At 38.8% G+C, this 19,218-nt stretch overlaps 1 protein-coding gene across 1 annotated transcript in view; it reads left to right on the forward strand.

Annotated features, from left to right (window-relative positions):
- LOC128621083 (zinc finger protein 420-like) overlaps positions 1-19,218 on the forward strand; it is a 56,505-nt gene that overhangs the window by 28,718 nt on the left and 8,569 nt on the right. Inside the window, exons 7-9 of the mRNA XM_053646563.1 lie at positions 3,638-3,693; positions 6,955-7,554; positions 8,929-8,982. Coding sequence (XP_053502538.1) covers positions 3,638-3,693; positions 6,955-7,554; positions 8,929-8,982 — 710 coding nt within the window. The remainder of the gene's footprint in view (positions 1-3,637; positions 3,694-6,954; positions 7,555-8,928; positions 8,983-19,218) is intronic.

The raw sequence follows: 19,218 nt of genomic DNA on the forward strand, positions 1-19,218 counted from the left end.
AGAAATGAATAACTTCCGGGTCACAGCCAACCGAAACAAATAAAATGTTAAAATGAAACCTGACATTAGACCCATTTTCTAATTTCTTACTTTTTAACTTGAGCATGAGATTGAAAGAACGGAGAACGTTATTTGTTTGTTCGTTTTGGATTTGTAAATTCATTCATTTTCTGATATTTGTTTCTTAATTGAATATGAAAAGAACGAATGATGTAGGGATTATAAGGTCTGTGTCCGTTGTGTTCATTAAGTTTTTTGCTTTAAACATTTTTTTTTATATATTGAAAATTAATTGGATAATTAACTATGTTTAAAGCCCATTTTTGCTCAAAAATGCAAAATATTTAAAATATGCCTCATTATATAGTTTCTTGCCATCTTATTTTTTGAGTTGGAGTTCTTTCGTTTCACAACCTGAGTGTAACTTAACTAACAGAAAAATGTGCAGAATCCATCAGTGGCTTCGTCAAACATGTTGTTTCACACTGAAGTCCATTACGTGCTTCTCATAGGCAGTAAGGGAGGATGACATGTCCAGTGGAAAAATTAGCCAGGTATAAACCGTGATATAGTTTGATGTTCGATATTCACTTTCCCTGCCCTTGTTCTATAAAGCCGACAGACTTACACAGATATCAATAGCACTATTAGTTGTAATAATATTCTATTATTATATATGGACATAAAACTTTTACTCAAAAATGCCAGCGCATATTAGAGCTGCATATTTACACCTACGAATGTTCTGACCCGGACCTAAGGGACCATCTAGGAATTCCACCCAATGAGTTAAACTGTCGACAGGCCCAGTTCTTGCCAGGTAAAGAAGGTGGGCAGACTGAAGCCGTACTCTAGTCTGGACTCTAGGCCAGGAGGGGTAGTGCAAGTTATTGTAATGAGCATGCGTCGACTGTCTGTGTACACGTACATATCAAATGGAGTATACTTTGGAAGACTATGCATACGACTGTTCTCATACACTAGTGTACGCATGAAAAAACAAAGTATACCAGAGCCTTGACTGTCCTAAGTGGGGGAGGGAAGCGGCTCTGTAGGCATGCTTTATGTTAGAATACACATGGTCGAGTGTATTGTTCCCCCTGGTGGTTCACTTAACATATTGTGTAAATTTAGGGAGTACTGTCTTCAAGCACGCTTGATTAAAATCACCTGCTATGATGTACACTCCATCTGGATGAGTCTGTTGGTATCTGTTTTCAATGGTGAGTGATTGAGTGAGAGCTACGCTAGTATTTGCATCTGGTGGAATGTAAACAGCAGACACTATAACTACTGTTCGCTCCCGTGGTAAATAAAAAGGATAACATATAACTGACACATCACATCCAAGTCAGGAGAACATTATCTGTCTATGATTTTACTGTTATTGCACCATTCATTGTGCACATACGTGCATAGTCCACCTCCTCTTCTCTTACCTGAATCTCTGTTCTTGTCTTGCTGATGTATTGTGCGGCCTGCTAGCTGACCTGCTACCTGCATTGGGAATTTGCATGTGAAGCCAGGTTTAGATTATTATCATCATGCAACAGTCCCAAATAAAATGATTTGCTGCAATGTGTAGCTCCAATTCATCCATTTTATGGGTTATTGATCTGGCATTGGTGAGAAAGATACTTGGAAGCGGTGATTTATGTGATTGCTTCTGTAGCCTAGTAAGCAGGTCTTCCCGGCATCCTCGCGTTTGTTTCGTGTCCCTCCTTCTGCATCGTTGTTTGTTAAGTCCGACAACAATCCACGGAGACCCTGGTGTTCTTGCTTTGACCTCAGTATGTTGTGAGTCCACTGAAAATCACTTGTTACAGGTAGCTTACAATGAAAACTGTAAATAAATAAATAAATAATAAAGTCCTGACGACTGCAAACATAGTTTGCAATCCAAGTCTTGACCCACATACACAAAAACAAATACAAAACCACACAAACAAAACACCGAACTGGAGAGCAAAAAGCTGCTGCATCCACACGTGCCACCTTCAGCATGAGCTACCGTATTTAAACCTTTCTGGTTAATTTCACTCTAAAAGTCTTTGAAAATGTAATTCAGGAGTAAGTGCTTGATTTTTATTAGAAAATATTGAGATTATATCACTTTAATTATGCACATTTTGTTATACCTTGGGGAAAAAATTCAGTATTCCTTGTACATTTGTTTAATAATTTCCCTTCTTTAATTGCTGTTGTGTAGCTTTATGTTTTGTTTGTTGCTGTAATAAAGATTAAGTTGTATGGAAACTGGTTTCAGGTGTTCCACCTTAGTTGTAAAGCCACACAAAGCCTAAACCATTACGCAAAGAGGAAGCCACACATCAACTCTATGCAGAAACGCAGCCCGAGCTCATCTCAGAGGGACTGAAAGACAGTGGAAACGTGCTGTGGTTAGATGAGTCCACGTTTCAGCTTGTTTTCGGGAAAAAACGGATGTCGAGTTTTCCGTGCCAAAGATGAAAAAGACCAACCTAACCCTAACTATTTATTTTAAAAATTATTTTTTATTATTATTACAAAATCTATCTATATTGAGATATTTTGAAGTGAAATGATATTGTTGAGTGATTGGCACAGTATTTATTTTTCAGCCACTTACTAGTTTGCAATGTAACATTTTTAAATTAGCAACGGTACACATCAAATGATAATTTGGTTTGTTCACATGTTAGTTAACACATTTATGTACTGTATTCCCATACATATTAGAAAATAATGTATTGATGACTTTGTAATTAATTTAGGAACGGATGAGGGGAAATGTATTTAGTTGCATTTGTTTCTGACAGGAGTTGGAAGGATCTGTTGGTGGCTGTGGCTCAGGTGGTAGAGCGGGTTGTCCACTAATCGTAGGGTTGGCGGTTCGATTTCTGGCCCACGTGACTCCACATGCCGAAGTGTCCTTGGGCAAGACACTGAATCCCAAGTTGCTCCCGATGGCAAGTTAGCGCCTTGCATGGCAGCTCTGCTACCATTGGTGTGTGTGTGTGAATGGGTGAATGAGACACAGTGTAAAGCGCTTTGGATTAAATTGCTATATAAGTGCGCCATTTACCATTAATCTAGTCGTCAGTTATTTAGTGCTGGATGTATTTTGTCTAATGTCTTCTTAGCAATAGGTGGTATCTTCGAGCTAACAAAGCACGCCTTAAAGTTGTTGCTCTTTCTGAAATATGCCTTTTTCTTCTCCTCAGGAAAAAGACGTTTTGCCAAAACCAAAATTAGCAAGACATTTTACGGCAGATTTATTTATCTCAGGAGTCAGCTTGTGAACACTGACAGGAAACCCAGTGAAAATGAAACCCAGCGAAAATAGTTCTTTTCTACTTTAAAAAAAAACAACAAAAAAAAAAACAATAAAATAAATGACACAGTAGTGTTTTTATTCTCTTTTATTTTTAAATATAATAAAAAGATTTGTTAAATATAATATATAAGCACAATAGTAAATAAACAAGACCAGCAGATGTTTGTTGTATTTATCAACTAATACAACAAACGTGACAAATGAACTTTACTGTTTTATGATACAACATTAATAACGTCCGTGACAGAGTTCTCTCGGCATGGTATTTACGTCAGCATCCGAATTCACTCGCTCATTTTCCTTCACTTTTTCCCCATTTAGTGGAATCAACTGTCAAAGGCTTTGAAGCTCTGATACTCTGCGTAACATCACTAAAGGTGAGTTCACCTGAAACTTCCCACCTGAGCTGCTCAGTTAACAGGTCAGTGGAGATTCTGGAGTCATGAATCCCTGTATTTTTCTTCCAGTGTCCTGATTCTTTACACCTTGTATAATGAAATCCGAGTCCAGACGGCGCTCTTTAGGAAAATCTCCACAGACTCCTGCTGCTACTGGTTCAAAGTTAAAGTTTAGTCATGTGTCTGAATTCTCTTTTAATTTTTAAACTCTGAGAACTACACAGTACGTTCTGATGACGTCACCAGTTATGGCACTTTTCTGCTGCACGGTACGGCTTGGCTCGACTCTGCTTGCTTTTTGGGGGTTTTCCACTGCGGATAGTACCTGGTACTGTTTTTTAATACCATCTCGGCCGAGGTTCCAAGCAAGCCAAGCCGATCCTAATTGTGACCCACGCGCACACCATGGCGAGTGGCTCTGTATTGCGTCTGAATAAATGCGTGTCATTTAATACATACTTTGCATATGGTAATATTCTATTCATTGAAAATTATGTATAATTTATCTCATTACACATAAAATTACAACAAGGCTTTCTGTCTTAGATTTTTACATCTCGCTTGTTACCGATTTCCAAACAGACGTTTATCCAAGTCACTCCTGTCACGGCTGAATCTAACTTATTCATATAGAGCACTATGTAGGTTCTAGAACGCCGTTATTTTACATCCTTAATAGGCTCCGTGTTCAGTGAACAGTACCGACGTTTTGAATACGGCCTCACCGAGTATTTGTACAGGATTTTGATAATACAGCGTTATTCCTGCGTGAAGGCGAGTGGAAGATGGCACCCATGCTGAGGCGGAACTAAACTGCAGTGCAAGCAATTGGCAGATTAGCAAACCAAAAGACAAGCCTGCTAACTGCTAGCTAGCTAAATAAAGTTCATTAGATGGTAATGTGTAGCACTTTCTCCACTTGTTAGATAGTGTCATGGAATCTTCTTCAAGCAAAAAGCACTGCATGAGTCTCTGGGTTTTGATGTCAAAAGATAGACTTTATTGTTCAAACAATAAAGCCGAGCAGGTCTGCAGATCAGCTCCCTTACTTATCCTTGATACATGTTTATGCAATTCTAAAATGCTGATCTCATCAGGTGGGGTTTTTTCCTCTTTTTTTATTTATTCAGACCTTGGCTGTGCTCCACTATTAATTCTAAAACTTGGGCCTCCATCCTTACGTTGTTTTTAATGGTTGAGTGGTACAGCCAGCGCTCTTTTTAAAGAAGATTACATTCCTAAAAGATTAAAAGAGGTACCAGTATATTGACTAACATTTGGTTATACTCTTTAAGCATATGTTTTAGTGGACTAACTCATTTCATTGATTATAACTTGTTGATACTCTTTCACACCTTATACTTTGGTTATACATAAGTGAATTATACTTTGATTAAAATATTTCATATAATGCAGTGAAAACTCCCACATGATGTTAATAGTGTGATTAAGGTGTGTACATGTCTGTAATGCACGTCACTGATGTGACTAAAACAGGAATACTCCATGTCTTAATTCGATTTGTGTTTACTTCGAGTATGACTTTAGCCGTATTAAGGTCCTCAACAATCGCTGTTTACATGCTAGTTTCTTAATCAGAATATCGTCTTAATAGGGTTAATATTGGATTATTGTTGTCCATGTAAACGTACTGAGTGTTGTTTCAGCTATAGCTATAAAACAAGTTTAGTACAATTCTAGTGTTATAGACTTGGGTTTCCGAATAATAATCCACGACAGTGTGGGGTGATACAACATTTTCACTGTGTTGAACAGAAGTTTGTAATCTGTTCTCTGAGAGCTCCAGAGCCAGAGTGCTGTAAACTTTCTGCCACTTTTGGGTAATATCCGTATTTTCAGATCTTTTCTCTTCATGAAGATGAGCCGGAAAAGAGTGCTGTTTAATGGGTGCCATTTTGTCCCAGTCCATTTTACTTCTACAGACCAAAACAAAAGAATAATGTGTGAGCCAGCAGAATTAAAAAGTCAATTCTCTGTGCCCCTCATACCCTTCCTCACACACTTACAACCATAACCCCCACCCTCACATGTAGTGATGATAGCATCATTATACAGTTCTTCCAGTTAATGCAAATTAAAGCAAAATCAAGCACACTCCAATATTCTGAGGAGCTTACAGCAGATTTTGGCCCAGGTCCATCATGTGACATCATCAAAATGTGCATTCAGTCAAAGCCCTCTTTGTGTAACATGCATAGAACGTGAGTACAGCTAAAAGATCTCATTTACTAACAAACCTCCATATGAAAGACCGTGCACAACAATTTCACCAGTTATGCAATTATCTGCAAAAGAGGCATAAAAAACTCTGCAGGTTGCATTGCAATTTTTTTTAAAAAGCCTCAGCAAAATCAAGCATTTTTGGCCGTAACAGTGACAAGAAACTCCCCGAAATTCTGTACAGACTGATTATATCACACAGGCCTAGCGACCACCATACAAGTCCCCAGGGATGCAGTGTTAAGGGAATTTTAATAAGCATGCATGTGGCATGAGCTATAACTTCACACCTGAATGATAGTCAGATTATTATTATTTTTTACAGAGAATGTGTGTTGATTACAATTAGAGCTGCAACAACTAATCGATAAAATCGATAATAATCGATGATGAAAATCGTTGTTAACGAATCTCATCATTGATTAGTTGGTCTGCGTGAGGCACGAGGTGCATTTACTCATTACGTTACTTCTGTTCCGAAAACACGCTTTGGAGAGTAAATACTAAAGTTGTGTCCCAAATGACGTACTATACAATTACAATGTGTACTGTGTACTCTACCGTCTAGTGTGTGGATTGTAGAAAGGTAATATCATCTCACATTCAGTGCTTCAGCTTGACAAAACACTGACGTCCAGAGCGAGGTCATCTTTGTATAGCTAGTCTCTGAATTTTATAAACCTATGAAGATCTACATGAACTATTTCTGTGTGATTAGTGATGAGAAATTATATGTAAGTTAGGTTAACTGTCTTGGTCATCCTGGCTCTTATAAAATGATCAGTCACAGTGGTTTTGGTATTAGTAAAATTGAGCTGCAATCAATGGAATACGTTACAAATCTTAAATTAAAAGCTGTTACAGCCATTAAAGGTGGGTGATTGGGTGGTCAAGCCGTATTACAGTATTGTAGGAGACATTTCCAAAAACAACTCCATAAACATATGGGGACAAAATCTAAAATTATTTAAGCATCTTGAATAATTTTGTGTTTTCCAGATGTACCACTGCTCACAGTGTGGGAAGAGTTTTACTAAAAGTAATCATCTCCACCGACACGAGCGGATCCACACAGGAGAGAAGCCGTATCACTGCTCACAATGTGGGAAGAGTTTTACTCGTCAGAGTAATCTCCAAAGACACGAGCGCATTCACACAGGAGAAAAACCATATTATTGTGAACAATGTGGGAAGAGTTTTACTTGTTCGAGAAATCTCCAAATGCATGAGCGCATTCACACAGGAGTGAAGCCGTATCACTGCTCACAGTGTGAGAAGAGTTTTACTTGCCAGAGTTCTCTCCAACAGCATGAGCGCATTCACACAGGACAGAAGCCATATCACTGTGGACAGTGTGGAGAGTTTTTTGCTCGTCCAGGTACTCTCTATCGACACGAGCGCATTCACACAGGAGAGAAGCCGTATCACTGTGGACAGTGTGGGAAGAGTTTTGCTCGTCAGAGTACTCTCCAAATACACCAGCACATTCATACAGGACAGAAGCCATACTTCTGCGGACAATGTGGGCGGAGCTATACTAATTCAAGATCATTAAGGGGACACAAGTGCTCTAACGTAAAGCCATCAGATCTTGACATGTGAATTTGTCAAATTAATTTACATGTTTTTCTTTTTCACTTTTTAAAGGAAGGTAAAGAGACATTCAGGCATAAAACTAATATACTGTGTAATATATACATATCCCCGCGACCCGATTAACGGATAAACGGTTGAGGATATATAATATATATATATATATAATATATATATATATATATATATATATATATATATATATATATATATATATATATATATATATATATATTTGTCTTTGCAGCATCCATTTAATTACAGCTAACTAGTGTATGTCCAAAAGTATCATGATGCCTGACCACCTCACCCATATATGCCTTTTGAACATCCTCTGATGGAACGGCATCCAGTCCATGGTCCCCCAGTGTTCCTGATATAGTTTTCAGGTTTACTGCAACCCTGACCAGGATACACACTTACACAGTAAGATCAATGAATGGATTTTTGTTGTTATGTGTGTGTGTGTATATATGTTCTTAAAAGAAGTAAGATGTTTGTATAACCTGCAAGTCTTAGAATTTTTACTGCAGGATCACTATCACAATCGTGGATATACATTGAATGGAGCATTGAGAGAGTACTGGTAATCAGGGGTCTGGGTTTGATGACCCGTTCACTTGAATAAATCACATGTTTAATAATGCACCAAGTTTATACTTTCCTTATTAATCAACAACAATTAAATAAAAACAAATACATGGGTTTTCTCATAGTTGTGTAATTTTCTTTTAAATATGTGAAATGTTACATTTATAAATTTTCAGATGCTTTGCTTTGACACTCACAGATAAGCTCATGCATATTAATCATCCTTCATGTTTCTCCAACTTGAATAAAGTTTACCTGTGGGATATTTTTATTACTCCACAGGCTCTTCCTCCATGTAACTCTCAACTGTCCTCCTCCTCCCCTCTCTCAGAGACTGATGTCTCAAAACTCCTGCTCTCTAGCCATCCTACAACCTGTCCTTTAGACCCTTTCCCTTCTCACCTTCTTCAGTCCATCTCTCCCATGCTACTACCTGCATTCACACACATCTTTAACACCTCCCTCTCCACCGGCACATTCCCTACCTCATTTAAGCAGGGCTGGGTTACCCCGCTGCTTAAAAAAAGCACACTTAACCCTGCTGCAGTTGACAACTACAGACCTTTTCTGTCCAAAATTCTTGAAAGAGCTGTTTTTAATCAACTCTCCACTTTTCTCACACTTAACAATCTCCTGGACACCAAGCAGTCTGCCTTCAAAAACAGTCACTCCACGGAGACTGTTCTGCTTTCCGTCACTGAAGCCTTACGACTAGCAAGCTCAACCTCAAGATTATCTGTCCTCATCCTACTCGACCTCTCTGCTGTTTTTCACACCGTGAATCCTCAGATCCTCCTGTCAACTCTCACCAGCGTAGACATCACCGGAACGGCTCTGCGCTGGGTGGAATCCTATCTCCCAGACAGATCCTTCTAGGTATTGTGGAGGGAAAGGGTGTCTGAAACAAGCAACTCACAACTGGGGTTCCCTGGGGTCAGTTCTGGGTTCACTGCTCTTTTCTATTTATACTACATCTCTGGGGCCTGTGATTGAGTCTCATGGCTTCTCGTATCACTGCTATGCTGATGACATCCAGCTTTATTTGTCCTTCCATGATCCATTCATCTCTGCACGAATCTCTGCCTGCCTGTCTGATATCTAAAACTATATGAGGGAACCCTGTCTGCCCCTCAATCAGCCTCAACCTCACCCTACAGCTTGGCTCAACTACATTCAACCCATACATACATACACTCAAACATATGTGTATGTCTGTCCCCTCAAAATAACTCAACACACAGCCATTAATGTCTAAACCGCTGGCAACAAAAGTGAGTACACCCCTAAGTGAAAATGTCCAAATTGGGCCCAATTAGCCATTTTCCCTCCCCGGTGTCATGTGACTTGTTAGTGTTACATGGTCTCAGGTGTGAATGGGGAGCAGGTGTGTTAAATTTGTTGTCATCTCACACTCCCTCATACTGGCCACTGGAAGTTCAACATGGCACCTCATGGCAAAGAACTATGAGGATCTGAAATAAAGAATTGTTGCTCTACATAAGATGGCCTAGGCTATAAGAAGATTGCCAAGACCCTGACACTGAGCTGCAGCACGGTGGCCAAGACCATACAGCGGTTTAACAGGACAGGTTCCACTCAGAACAGGCCTCGCCATGGTCGACCAAAGAAGTTGAGTGCATGTGCTCAGCGTCATAGCCAGAGGTTGTCTTTGGGAAATTGACGTATGAGTGCTTCCAGCATTGCTGCAGAGGTTGAAGGGGTGGGGGGTCAGCCTGTCAGTGCTCAGACCATACGCCGCACACTGCATCAAATTGGTCTGCATGGCTGTCGTCCCAGAAGGAAGCCTCTTCTAAAGATGATGCACAAGTAAGCCCGCAAACAGTTTGCTGAAGACAAGCAGATTAAGGACATGGATTACTGGAACCATGTCCTGTGGTCTGATGAGACCAAGATAAACTTATTTGGTTCAGATGGTGTCAAGCGTGTGTGGCGGCAACCAGGTGAGGAGTACAAAGACAAGTGTGTCTTGCCTACAGTCGAGCATGGTGGTGGGAGTGTCATGGTCTGGGGCTGCATGAGTGCTGCCGGCACTGGGGAGCTACAGTTCATTGAGGGAACCATGAATGCCAACATGTACTGTGACATACTGAAGCAGAGCATGATCCCCTCCCTTCGGAGACTTAGCCGCAGCGCAGTATTCCAGCATGATAACGACCCCAAACACACTAAAGAAGCTGAGGGTGAAGGTGATGGACTGGCCAAGCATGTCTCCAGACCTAAACCCTATTGAGCATCTGTGGGGCATCCTCAAATGGAAAGTGGAGGAGCACAAGGTCTCTAACATCCACCAGCTCCATGATGTGGTCATGGAGGAGTGGAAGAGGACTCCAGTGGTAACCTGTGAAGCTCTGGTGAACTCCATGCCCAAGAGGGTTAAGGCAGTGCTGGAAAATAATGGTGGCCACACAAAATATTGACACTTTGGCCCAATTTGGACATTTTCACTTAGGGGTGTACTCACTTTTGTTGCCAGCAGTTTAGACATTAATGGCTGTGTGTTGAGTTATTTTGAAGGGACAGCAAATTTACACTGTTACACAAGCTGTACACTCACTACTTTACATTGTAGCAAAGTGTCATTTCTTCAGTGTTGTCACATGAAAAGATATAATCAAATATTTACAAAAATGTGAGGGGTGTACTCACTTTTGTGAGATACTGTATGTTAACACAACCTTCAGTGGTTAAAACAACCAAAGCGAAAGTCTTATTACTGGCTGGACGATAATACTGGTTCTCTCAGACAGGCTTGTCGTAATGCCGAGCTGAGATGGAAGCATGATCGTTTAACTGTGTCCTTTCAGATTTTTAAAGATTGTCTGTTTAAGTTTCAGAATGCAGCAAAGTCAGCTAGGTCTAGGTATTTCTCTGATTTAATCAATACACACGGTCATAGACCTAAGATTTTATTCACCACGATAAATTCATTAATTAATCCGAGTTGCAAATTCCATGTGGAATCCTTGGCTGAACTTTGAGAGATTTTTTAATGTTTTTTGCTGATAAAGTAATAACCATTCGTTCTTCCTTCACTTCGCAGTTCTCAGACCTGTGCCTGAATTCACTGGTTATGCCGGTTTCCATTTTTCAATTTCAACATGTTTCTCTAAAGGAACTAGGTGATCTGGTTCACCAGATGAAAATAATGTCCACTACCCTTAATGTTGTTCCCTCTGTGATTGTGAAAGCAACTTTGGTCAGCTTTGCTGTGTGAAACATGCTATATAAATAAAATTTACTTACGTACTTAGTGCATGAAGTGCGTATGGCTGTGAAATGTGGCGAAAAGATCATCCTATTATTCTGTCTTGAATTCATTCACAAAAAAAACTAAAAAAGGAAGGCGGCTCCCATTGTTCACATAAAGGAGACGACTCATACGGCCGACTCGTTTGCAAACGACAATTCACTAACACAAATTGGCCATGTGTTCTATAATCTGGGCTATAGACCTCCATGTATAGAAAGAATATTAAATATTCTTATTAAAAATTGAATATTCTTTAGTTGATCTAAGTTTTTGGTTCTTTTTGATCTCTGTGCTTATGATGCATAGATAGAGAAGCCCTTTATTATCACTTAATTTATGAGCTCTAAATGAAAGGGCCAAATGGACTCTCTTCTCCACCCTCTGAGCGCCTGACTCATTAATATCTTAACAAAGGCTTAGAGGCCGTTTACACAACAACAGCGTTTTGGGCCTGATTTTTCAGTATCAGCCTGTACCTTTCTGCACAGCAGGCATAATCTAAAACTATAAAACACTTTCGAACAAGTGACATTCTAAGTGTGAAAATTGAGTGAGAAGAACCTTGTGTTTTGTCTAAAGCAGCTTTACTCTATGGCAATAAATTAGCAATTTTGCATTTACCAGAATTACCCTGTCCAGGGTGTACCCCGCCTTGTGCCCGATGCTCCCTGGGATAGGTTCCAGGTTCCCCGCGACCCAGAAAAGGAGTAAGCGGTAGAGGATGGATGGATGGATGGATTCACCAGAATTGTGTTTTCAATCAAAGCCCTTTAAGCTTGCAAATCAGTGTCTAACACCTATAACAGATAAGACTGATAAGGAATTGTACCAGGCTGGGACTAGAGCCAGAAAATCATTAAGGTATAAGTGTGAATTATGGGACAAAGTAAAAACCCTGTCCTGATAAAACATTTAAGAAAATACAACTGAAAATTCACCACAAATTTAAGGTGACATATAGACATGAATAAGTAATTGTGGCAAAGAAGATTGATCTGTTTTTAATGAAAAAAGGCAAAACCCTGCCTAAGATGAGTACGCTGTGGAGAAAGGTATAAGAAGGCCTGTATGTGTTTATAATTCAGACTTTCTGCACACTGTCTCACTTTATTGTTTCAATAAAGCTTATTTACTTTATGACATCTACAAACCCTCTGTCTCTGAAGTTTTTTGTTAGGCTGGAAAGATTGTTTGCCACACCACTATCTATCTGTCTATCTGTCTGTCTGTCTGTTTAACATTCGACCTATCTACAACATAACACATACTTTCAGGGAAAATACTCCGCATGATGTAGCATCCTTTTGCACTGGGTGAGGAAGAGTCTCACAGGTCCACTTTTCAACTGCACACCCCCTGCCCTTCATGGATGTCCTAATTAAAAAATTAACTCTATGAGAGTCAATAAAATCAATGTAAAGTACATACAGTATACAGTTAACATATAACTTTAGTTAAATTGCTTAATTTGCTTTGGTACAATTTTCATGTTACATGGTCAATACATGTATAAGCTTGATAAACCAAACATAATTAATACTACTTACTGTAGTACCAATTGCTTTCACCTGGTAATCACAACTGTTTAGCATATAAGTAGAACTGTGTGTGAGAGTTGGAGTAGAATAGAATAGACAAGACCGCAAGAGAGAGGAACACTTGAAAGGGGTAAACATAGACCCAGCCAATGAAGTGACCATGAGCTTCAATAAAGTGATACTGTTTAAAAGAACTGTTAAAAAGTAATTTATAAAGTACCTTTTAGGGGTTCCAAATATGAAGCACATATTGAACCTTTTGTTCGATGAGATCAGATTTGAAAAGAATGACTAGATGTGTTACAAGCGTGAACATGTTGGAATTTTGTACTAAGAGTTTTTAAAATTGTTCACATACTTGTGAAAATTGTACTAAAGTAAATTTTAAAAAATTGTAATACTAACAGTAACAGCACCTTGTGGACTCGAAGCATTTTGTCAGCTTCCGAGGAGTTGCTTTCAAAGGAACCAGCAGGATCATCCTCTGCTGTTTCCGATAAATCATCTAAAATTTTACACCCCCAACACACGCCGAACTGTCACATTACAACTCTTGGTCCGTCATCATCTTTATGCTAAAATGTGTTGATAATATATCAGTTATTTGTTTTTCAATCTCACCATGAGCATCCAGTGATGGCGTTCATTCACAATTCCCAAAATAAGGTTAAACCTTATTAGGATCAATCTGAAACATAAACTGTACATAATCTACTGCACTCACAATATTATAGTATCATTAGTAATTGGCTTTATTACAACTACATGCAAGCATACACATCTGTTTTCTTATCTTCAATTTGATCTTTTAATTTTTCCAGATTTCAGACATTTCAAATGAATCTACAAAGACCTACTCCTGATGGGTCTTGTTGTATCTTCTCACAAGAATGAATGAATATGACTTCACAACCTTGGAATAAAAAGTACATATCATGCAAAGATAACATGTATATGCTGAAATGTTAAAACTGTATTGTCAGGTGAACAAAATGATGTGGTTGTTACTATCTATAATAACTGGCTTCAATTTTCAAACTTGACAAAAAGCTACAAAATTCTCAGATCAAATCAGGTAGAAAGTGCTGTTAAACTGTGCCTTTTACTTTTTACAGGGCCATTCTTACCTCACTCTCCAGCTCTTGATTGGGGTAGTTCTTGCCATGTCCCACCAAAAAAAGATTATACAGTCCTATTCTTGAGAGAAACACACGGGGACACTTCCCATCCCATCTGTATGCAGATAATACATAAAGATATTTGTCTTAAATAAATAAATACATACATATATTTTATCTAAAAATAAAGATCTGGTTATTTCTGAAGCTCTTGTGTACTCTGGGGAACTTTCATATGATTTGGTGGTGGTAGTGGAGACAGTGGTGGTGGTGGAGGATTAGATTTTCTTCTTCTCCAGATTAGATTTTTCAATGTACAGGGGACTGTCTTGTATTAGGCCTTTAGGCCTAGATCCATCCATCCATCTTCAATACTGCTTATCCTTCTTTCAGGGTCACGGGGAAACCTGGAACCATGGGGCACAATCACATACACACACCCATTCATACACTACGGACACTTTGGACATGCCAATCAGCCTACCAGCCTACCATCTTTGGGGGAGGAAACCGGAGTACCCGGAGGAAACCCCTGCAGCACAGGGAGAACATGTGAACTCCACACACACAGGGCCACGGTGGGACTCGAACCCCCGACCCTGGAGGTGTGAGGCGAACGTGCTAACCACTAAGCCACTGGGCGTAGGCCTTTTCTTTTATGACGGATTCTTGGCGTCTCCTCTATATATGGCTTTAGGTGGTCCATGCTGACCTTGGGGAGAATCTTGCCACAGCTATCCACAAGGTCAACAGATTTCTCCTCAATTCTGGTGACTGTAAAAGGACCAAGGCAGTCAGTTTCAAGCTTTCCCCCTTTAAGTTGCTGTGATCGAATGTTTTGTCTCCATAAAAGATCACCAGTGTTGTACAATGTGCCCTGCATTTTTTCAGTCCTACTCCCCCCCGCATCCTGATTTTGTTTCCGTAAAACCTGGAGAATTTGTTCCTGCTGTTTTATCCCAGGAAAGACCTCCACTTCTACAACCGCATCCTCCATTGCACAGTCAACCTATACATGATAACCAAAACATTGAACTATTCAAATATTGAATCAGAAATGTGGACTCAGGAACTGGCAGAGATAATGAAACTTGATTATTTTATCAAACCTGGTAGTGCTCTGGGATTTCTGAAGGGTATCGTGCCTCTCTGCCAAACATTAGGAAAAAATGGTGAGTGTTTGATTGTAATGTTTTTCTTGGTCTGGATTCCAAACATAACCACATCCAAATACTGGTCCCACGTGTTTGGTTTACTATTGACCAGTTTTCACAGGGTGCTAAGTTTTCAGACATCACATTGTATTGAGTTGAATTAAAATAGATTTATAAACAGTTGCAGTCGGAAATTTGTTAAAAGTTAATGTTTGTTAATACTTTTAACAAAATAAGAGGGATCATAAAAATCCCATGTTGTTGTTGTTTATTTAGTTCTGTCCTGAATAAGCTATTTCACATAACAGATGTTCACATATAGTCCACAAGACAAGATAATAGCTGAATTTATAAAAATCACCCCGTTTAAAAGTTTACACACGCTTGATTCTTAATACTGTGTGTCGTTACCTGGATGATCCACGACTGTGTTTATGTTTTGTGAGAGTTGTTCATGAGTCCCTTTTTTGTCCTGAGCAATTAAACTGCCCACTGTCCTTCAGAAAAATCCTCCAGGTTCTGAACATTCTTTACTTTTCCAGCATCTTCTGCATATTTGATCCCTTTCCAACAGTAACTATATGGTGCTGAGATCCATCTTTTCACACTGAGGACAGCTGAGGGACTCGTACACGACTATTACATGAGGTACAAACATTCACTGATGAGCAAGAAGGTAACACGATACATTAAGAGACAGGGGGGTGTAAACTTTTGAACAGGATGATTGGTGTAAATTGTTATTATTTTGTCTTCTGGGAGACATGTAAATACCTTACTTAGCTTCTGAAACGCAGTACTAAATGAAAAAAACAATATCTTTGAACAAAATAATAACAATTTACAACAGCTCATATTTCCCAGATGCTGAAAACAGTTTTTTCCAGATTCAGAATTAACAATGACAATAACAATGAGTGGTGAGTGACAATGGTCCTCAGTTTTCCGGCGCCGAATTTCAAGAACTGGCAAAATTACTGGATTTCAAACATATCACCTTAAGCCCTCACCACCCTCAGGGACATGGACATGCAGAGAGAGCAGTACAAAGAGTCGCAAAGAAGAACTTAAAGCAGATGTCGTGAATAATTCAACCTTTTTAGCCTAAATCAAAAAGTTCAGAGACAGAGAGTTTAGTAGATGTCAAAAAGTAAATAAACTTTATTGAAAACCAATAAAGTGTGACAGTCTGCAGAGAGTCCGAATTATGCAAGCACACACAGCATTTTATATACCTTTCTCCACAGTCTTTGTAGGTGGGGTTTTACCTTTCCTCGTTGAAACAGACCAATCTTTTATGTCAGAATTAAATATTCATGTCTATGTGTTATCTTAAATTTGTTGAGCTTGCGCAGTTAGTTGTTTTTCTTGAAAAGGTTTCACGAGGACAAGGTTTCTTTTGCAAAAAAAAAGGTTTCACACAGGTTTGTGTGTCCTGACCCTGACTCCCTTCTTAGGCCTCAATGAGCATCTGTCTGTCTCTATCGGTTGTCCCCGCTGATATCTACCTCCTTTCCAGAGGCCCTCTCCTAACTCCCTAATTGGTATCTGGCCTCAAGGTTATTTACTTACATACGCGAATATCTACTGGCAATTTATTGCTGTGCAGAAAGGTGCCAGCTAATACAGAAGAACAATTATTGTACACTAAAACACAGAGTTCATTCAACTCAAATCCACTCAGAATATAACTTGATCAAACATTGTTCTATGGATTTAGATTATGCTTCTAACTGTTGATTATACATGTAGATTATGTTTTTTAACCAATATTGATTATACGATTATGCTCAAATAATAATTCTAAATGTTGGTTATATATTGAATACACTTCATTAACATATCCAAATGTTAGTTACACATATTGTTTACACTTCATAGATATTTTCTATACAGACAGACCCTCTAACAACTCTTGCGTGCTATCGATTGACCCCCTGTGTCACCACTGGTGTCAGTCCAGCTGAACTTCTGATGGGCAGAAAGATAAGAACTACTCTGCCCACCCTGGAGAAAAATCTTCAACCCAGTTGGCCGAACAGAAAGAAATGAAAGAAAAAGACAGACAAGCGTACTATTGTCAGACTGAACCTGTAAATAAATATATTTATATTTATGACTGAAGGTTTCATTTAATTGATGTTTCGTTTATAAGAATGATTTTTTCTGTTCTGTTTTGACTGACTTGTTAGTATTTTCTGACTTTTTAATTTGTTTTCGGATTTGCCATTGTGTTTATCATTTTTTTAAAATTATTTTTGTTATTTGATTTGCACTTCTCGGCCACCGTACTGTCCCGCTTAAACCCATTCAAACAGGTTGAAGGCGCTGATTTATTTGGAACTATTGAGAGCTACATGAACCACGTGACTGCGTTACGGCGAGATCAAAGCGTGTCGCAACTCTCTTTTTCAACGGCGCTGTGCGAATCGAACATCGCGGCACTGGTTTAAAGCACACTGCGCATGCGCTTCATTCCTACACGCTCAACTTCTCTGTGTGTGTGTGAGAGAGAGAGAGAGAGAATGGGTCGAGGTGGCAGATAAAGAACCAAACGCACACTCTGACGCTTTAAATCCGGTTCTGTTCAAACCGAGATCACTTCACGCAGCCTTTTAACACCCCGAACTCACCAGACCGGAAGTGAGGGACTCTGTGGAAACCGTTAGGTAAGTAAATAAAATGAAATAATAATAACAATAATAATCCAAATCAATTCTCCTGTGCTGGTTTATTTAGCTCATAGCTGATAGCGCTTAGCTGTGTTACACGCTAAAGCGTCCCCCGCTCCCCAGGTCTACATAGCATGTGCACACAGTTACACCACAGTTTATAAATCTATATAAATGATGTATCATGTTCTAACCTTTAGTTTGGGTTAGTGAAGAGTAATAAAAGTGTGAGTATTGATGGAATTGAATATACACCACAAGACAGGAACACAATTACACCGTAAGACACAACAGCCAGAACAAAAGAAAACGAGAACAAGAAACAAAAAGTCCACAAGGAGGAAGAAGCAAGAGACGAAAAACAAACGTGTATTGATACAGAATCCGTTTATCATTCCTTCTTTTCATATTCTAATAAATGACCCAGAAGTGGCTTGTTTCTTCATCTGTTGTGCAGGATAAAGATATTTTTACTGAAAAGCATGCCCAGTTATTAAAATTTAGTAATAATAATAATAATAATAATAATAATAATAATAATAATAATAAAGAGCTCTCCAGCAAAAACACCTTTATCCAGCACAACACCTGAAGAAATGAATAACTTCCGGGTCACAGCCAACCGAAACAAATAAAATGTTAAAATGAAACCTGACATTAGACCCATTTTCTAATTTCTTACTTTTTAACTTGAGCATGAGATTGAAAGAACGGAGAACGTTATTTGTTTGTTCGTTTGGGATTTGTAAATTCATTCATTTTCTTATATTTGTTTCTTAATTGAATATGAAAAGAACGAATGATGTAGGGATTATAAGGTCTGTGTACGTTGTGTTCATTAGTTTTTTGCTTTAAACATTTTTTTATATATTGAAAATTAATTGGGTAATTAACTATGTTTAAAACCCATTTTTGCTCAAAAATGCAAAATATTTAAAATATGCCTCATTATATAGTTTTTGCCATCTTATTTTTTGAGTTGGAGTTCTTTCGTTTCACAACCTGAGTGTAATTTAACTAACAGAAAAATGTGCAGAATCCATCAGTGGCTTCGTCAAACATGTTGTTTCACACTGAAGTTCATTACGTGCTTCTCATAGGCAGTAAGGGAGGATGACATGTCCAGTGGAAAAATTAGGCAGGTATAAACCGTGATAAAGTTAATTTGATGTTCAATATTCACTTTCCCTGCCCTTGTTCTATAAAGCCGACAGACTTACACAGATATCAATAGCACTATTAGTTGTAATAATATTCTATAAAATGCCAGCGCATATTAGAGCTGCATATTTACACCTACGAATGTTCTGACCCGGACCTAAGGGA

This window comes from Ictalurus furcatus, chromosome 17 (genome assembly GCF_023375685.1).
Source record: "Ictalurus furcatus strain D&B chromosome 17, Billie_1.0, whole genome shotgun sequence".
NCBI classification, from domain to species: Eukaryota; Metazoa; Chordata; class Actinopteri; order Siluriformes; family Ictaluridae; genus Ictalurus; species Ictalurus furcatus.